The sequence below is a fragment of the Lipotes vexillifer genome, unplaced genomic scaffold (assembly GCF_000442215.2).
Source record: "Lipotes vexillifer unplaced genomic scaffold, Lipotes_vexillifer_v1.1 scaffold950, whole genome shotgun sequence".
NCBI classification, from domain to species: Eukaryota; Metazoa; Chordata; class Mammalia; order Artiodactyla; family Lipotidae; genus Lipotes; species Lipotes vexillifer.
The window spans coordinates 76418-82425 of NW_006799337.1; the positions used below are offsets into that span (position 1 = coordinate 76418).

Below are 6008 nucleotides of genomic sequence, written 5' to 3' on the forward strand. Positions count from 1 at the left end.
AGCAGGATATTTGCTCCTTTTTAGCCATCTGTTTCTCAAATCAAGTACAGGAAAAATAAAAGCCTAAATAAAATGTTGCCTTATCCATTATATAAATTACTGAAAAGGAACATGTTTAACCTTCCAAAGAAAACGTGTTGACAGATATATGGAAACATAAGGACACATTGTCAGAGTGTGAGACATGATGTAAGGTGATGATTCTCACAAGTTTATTTGAAGTCCACGCAGTTTAATAGAGAACATAAAAGTGACGTCTTTTAGAAAATGTAGGGTTGATTATTTTATATCTAGTTTGCATAAATTTTCATTCATGTCATTTTCTTTAATTAGAAGAGCCATTATAGTTGAAAGACCTGTACTAATCCATCAGTGCTACTATTTAGGTGGAAAGTAGAAAATATTCTCTTCCTTTTCAACAAAGCTATTCTGTGCAGTCGCAAAAATACCTCAGACGTCTAAGGTATTTTTATGTAAAAGGCAGAAGACAAAATAGTTGAGTCAAGAGGCTTTAGAGTTAAACCTAGGATTGCAGCCAAGTTCTACCAAGATTAGACAGGCAATATGGGGCTAATTGCCTAATATGTGGCTCAATTCTTCTTTGTAATATAGGATTGTAATAAACAGCACAGAGTTACAGTAAAACATAAATTATAATAAATATGCACGCCATTTTATGTGGAGTCCAGCACACAGAAAGCCCTCAGTAAATGGACTGCTACCCTGATTTCTGACAGCATAGATTAACTACCTGGTTCTTAATCAGATAGTATGTACCCTTTCTGCCTGCCTTTTTCTATCCCTCTGCATTGTTTCTGAGCCTCAACCATGTTATCGCATGTAACAATAATTTGTTCATTTTCATTAATGTATAGATTTTAATTGTGTTAATATACCACAATCTATTTACCTCTCTTAATGCTAATAGGCATTCCAGTTGGGGAATATTACAAATAGTGCTACTGTGAACATTCTAATTCTACCACACGTCTTTTGGGAACCACATGTATGTATTTCTGTTGAGCATATACCTAGAAGTAGAGTTGCTGAAACATATGATTTGCATAAGAGCCAAACAGTTTTCTAGCCAACAGTATATGAGAGTTCCAGGTGTTCTATATCCTCACTAAGACTTGGTATTTGCTATCTTTTTCATTTCGTTTACTCTTGTGGGTGTGTAGTTGTATCTCTCTGTGGTTTTAGTTCGTAGATTTCTGACGACTAGTGAAGTTGAGCACATAGATCAAATATTAATTCACTATTGGCCTGAAGTTTATGGAACCAGATTAATAGTATAGACTCAGACCCCATTCCCAAGTGAGGACCAGCCAGAGACCATGAGTACTCAGGGATTGTTTTTTTTTTTATGATAGCTCCTCACAGAAACAAAGCTAAGACAGGGAACTTGCCAAATTTCCCTGCTGTCTGTCTGCAAATATCTGTAAAGTTTGTTATTTTATTTTGCTTACTTTGATGGCTGAGGCTCCTGGATCCCAGGATGAGTGGGATGTCGAGGACCCCTTGCTACCTGTGTGGGCCCATGCCCTGCCACTGGCCCATGCCCTGTCACTGGCCCATGCCCTGTCACTGGCCCATGCTCTGTCACTGGCCCGTGCCCTGCCACTGGCCCATGCCCTGTCACTGGCCCGTGCCCTGTCACTGGCCCGTGCCCTGCCACTGGTCCGTGCCCTGCCACTGGCCCGTGCCCTGTCACTGGCCTGTGCCCTGTCACTGGCCCGTGCCCTGCCACTGACCCGTGCCCTGTCACTGGCCCATGCCCTGCCACTGGCCCATGCTCTGTCACTGGTTCTCTGCAGTCAAATCTCTAGTTAGTTCCTCCAGATCCACGTATGCCTTAGGGTACCCAGAGCTTTACTGCTCACTTACCTCTCTGATCTTAGCTCCTGCTTCCTTTTTTTCCTCTCTGGAAGGTTTCCCTATTTATTTAAAGGCTGTTTAAGAGGGGGAGGGATAAATTGGGAGATTAGGATTGACATATAAACACTACTATATATAAAATAGATAACTAATAAAAACCTGCCGTATAGCACAAGGGACTCTACTCAATACTCTGTAATGGCCTATATGGGAAAAGAATCTTAAAAAACAAAGAGTGGCTATATGTATGTGTATAACTGATTCACTTTGCTGTACACCTGAAACTAACACAACATTTGTAAATCAACTATATTCCAATAAGAACTGAAAAAATAAAAGGCTGTTTATTCATATTTTTAGGTGTGGAAAAACTAGGTGATTTCAGGAATTTTAGTGCTCCATTTTGTGTTAAGAGTGACATTTCCTATGGGCTCTGGGTATGGTTTACTCTCCCAGCAGAATACTGGTGCCTTGTGGTGGCAGGTCTCTTTTGTGCTAAGGGGGCATCGACACTTGGAAAGGGACGGTTTTGAGGTCCTGTAGGCCTCACAGCACACAGGAAGAGGACATGTCTTCCTTCCCCTACATGGTGACTCTACAAAGATTTCTGTGAAGATTCCCCTCAGATAAATCATCCAAAGCACCAACAGGCCTCACTGGCAGAGGAATAAAGCTAGTATTTCTCTATTCCAATATGGAGAGAAGGTTGGATTCTCTGTTCCTACATGAATGTACATCAGACATTTTAAAAAAACTAACCTAGTAAACAATCAGGTATAAATGTAGAAACTGATGATCACAGATTTTACCCAGAACGGAGCACATTCTGCCCTCTCCTTCACAAGAGTACGAGAAAGGTAAAGTAAATCAGCCCACAAAGAAAGCAAAGGAGGAAGAAATGAGGTAGTGTTGTCTAATTATTTACGAAGTTTCAGCAAACTGCTATATTTGTAAGTGCTTCACTTTATCAAACTTCTTGTGACAATTTTTTCTTGGCTAATAAGCATATTTTGAAAATAAGTGCCTTATACCTAGATTGCATATGAAATAAAAAATTTGAAATCCTATAATCATACAGTTTACCATACACTCAAATGCATTTACTGATTACAAACAAATAATTGAATTTGCCATCTGTTTTTTAAATTAGCTTCTAAAATGACTTTTAACTTTAGTTTTGCGTGCTTAGATTGTGTCTAGTGAGAAATATAATTCCCTCTAACCTGGCATGCCTTGGATAATTCTTATTTGCAAAAGGTCAAATATCTCAGCCTGATTTCATTTACTGAAGTCAATTAGACAATTTTCCCTTTTTAAACACCTTCATTGTGTGCAATTTCATGCATTTTGATATCCTCAATAAATGAAATAAAATAAGATTGTTTCAAAAATCATGATGTCTCTTTTAAGCATCCAAACTATTCTAGTTTGTCTTTCATTACAGAAACGAAGGCATTTTAAAAAGAGATGTCAACCTTTGTGAAAATAAAGCCTTATATATTCACGTTTGCACCAATCTCCTCTGAGTTTCACGAAGAAAACCAAAGTGAAGACAGCATTCTATGAAAGCTGATGGATAATATGGCGAATCCTCCAGGGTTCTTCATCAGCATGCTGTGAGAATAAGCACATGGACTTCTGCACATTAAAATCACTGATCACTTTAGTAACTGCCGGGAACCTGGATCCTGACTTCCAGCCATCGATACCTGTGTGAAACTTGATCTCCACTCATCCTTTAAGACCACTGATGAATCCATTAGAACTTTTGAAAGCAAAGGACAACTGAAGAAATCTTAGTGAAAGAGAGTTAGGTGTTGAAAACAAACTACCAAGAGACAAGACTTATCTTGGTACTTACCATCTAAGAACGAATATAATCAGCACCTGAAAAAGAAAAAATGAACAGCACATGTATTGAAGAACAACATGACTTGGATCACTATTTGTTTCCAGTTGTTTACATCTTTGTGATAATAGTCAGCATTCCAGCCAACATCGGTTCTCTATGTGTGTCTTTTCTGCAAGCAAAGAAGGAAAATGAATTAGGCATTTACCTCTTCAGTTTATCCTTATCGGATCTGCTGTATGCCTTAACCCTCCCTCTATGGATTGATTATACTTTGAATAAAGACAACTGGACATTCTCTCCTGCCCTGTGCAAAGGGAGTGCCTTCTTCATGTACATGAACTTTTACAGTAGCACAGCTTTCCTCACCTGCATCGCGATTGATCGGTATTTAGCAGTTGTCTACCCTTTGAAGTTTTCTTTTCTAAGGTCAAGAAGATGTGCGTTCATGGTGAGTCTTTTCATCTGGATATTGGAAACCATCTTCAATGCTGTCATTCTGTGGGAAGATGAAACAGCTGTTGAATATTGTGATGCCACAAACTCTAACTTTACTTTATGCTATGACAAATATCCTTTGGAGAAATGGCAAATCAGATTTAACTTTGCTAGGACGTGTGTAGGCTATATGATACCTTTGGTCATCATAATGGCTTGCAACCAGAAAGTCTACAAAGCTGTGCAGCAAAATCAAGCTACAGAAAACAGTGAAAAGAAGAGAATCATAAAACTGCTTGTTAGTATCACGTTGACTTTTATCTTGTGTTTTACTCCCTTTCATGTGATGTTGCTGATTCGCAGCGTTTTAGAGCATGATATGAGCTTAGATGAACGTATGTTTGACCATAACAAGCCTGGGAAGCAGAGTTATAAAATCTATAGAATCACAGTTGCCTTAACAAGTTTAAATTGTGTTGCTGATCCAATTCTGTACTGTTTTGTAACTGAAACAGGAAGATCGGATATGTGGAATGTATTCAGAGTCTTTACTAAGAAGCTTAATAAATCAAAAAGACAAGGAAAAAGCATACTTTCTATGTCTACAAAAGATACTGTGGAATTAGACATCCTGGAATAGAACCAAGGTCTAATTTTTTAAAGATATGCAATATCTTTATCAAGATTATATTTTCAAAAGGAAAAGATTATATTTTCAAAAGGAAATCTCAGCATGAGAGGGGACTAAAGGTTCCCACTGAGGGACTATTTTAATCCTCTCCGATGGAAATATTTTACACGTGCACTCTGTAGCTCCCTGACTTTTATTAAACAAGAATTAAACAAAGTTGAATATTTTCCTAATGACTCAGGATCATCACTGTAGAATGGCAATTGCTTTTGTATCTGTTCTCTAATCTCTCACTCCAGTAAGATGTACTGGACTGTGTGTTTTTAAATTGGTGAGCTTTGTGTCTGGTTGTTGTGATTTTTCTCACTCTTTCTATGGATCTCAGGCTATCATTTCTCCCAGCCAACAACACCAACTACTAAATACTGCTTCTAATCTTCTCATTAGTTAACAAACATTTATTGAGCCCACTCTATGTGCTAGGTTTTGTGGTAAGTACTGGGGTTACAACAGAAATGATCTCATAAGCCTTTTGAAGCTTATATCAGTTTGGAAACATAGCCACTGAGCTTGTAAGTGTTCTTTATAAAATAAAAGTAAATAGTCTCTGAGTGAGAGTCTGAAGGCCTCATCCATGATATAAAGGACATGAGCTTTGTTAAAGTTCTTTCAGTTAATCAGAGAACTTTTTACTTTCTTTAAAAATCACAATTTTTAAAATTTTGATTCTTTCAGAATTTGCTGTTGAGTACAGTGTGGGTGAAATTATTAGAAGTTTAATGTTTAGACAAAAAGATATACAATAAACATAAAAGACATTTATTATATTAAATCTTAACATTCAGAGACTTCTTTGGGGGTTTAGAGTATTTAGAGAATCTTGATATAATATATTCTTTTATATTTATATTTTCTCACTACAGAAATTACTCTGCCTAGTTTTAAGTAGGCATCAGGTAAACATTTTTCTAAACCAAAGTACTTTTTAAGATTTTCGAAGATGTTTTTATCCTCCTATTCTCTTTGTCTCCTTCTCTCCCGTCTCTTTACTATCTGTTCCTTCTAGTCCCCAAAATTGATCAGATAGTAAATGTCTTGGTATCATTTGTGCCCTCATATTAGAAAACAAAAATCTGATAACAAAAAAGACAAATAATGAATTTCTAGATATACACTGAAAAAAGTCAGTTAGTGCACAAACTGATTCCATTT

At 37.2% G+C, this 6008-nt stretch overlaps 1 protein-coding gene across 1 annotated transcript in view; it reads left to right on the top strand.

Annotated features, from left to right (window-relative positions):
• GPR65 (G protein-coupled receptor 65) overlaps positions 1-4817 on the top strand; it is an 8576-nt gene extending 3759 nt beyond the window's left edge. The window contains exon 2 of the mRNA XM_007471610.1: positions 3323-4817. Within this exon, the coding sequence (XP_007471672.1) occupies positions 3780-4805 (1026 nt within the window). The 5' untranslated portion in view covers positions 3323-3779 and the 3' untranslated portion in view covers positions 4806-4817. The remainder of the gene's footprint in view (positions 1-3322) is intronic.
• Positions 4818-6008: the final 1191 nt, after the last annotated feature.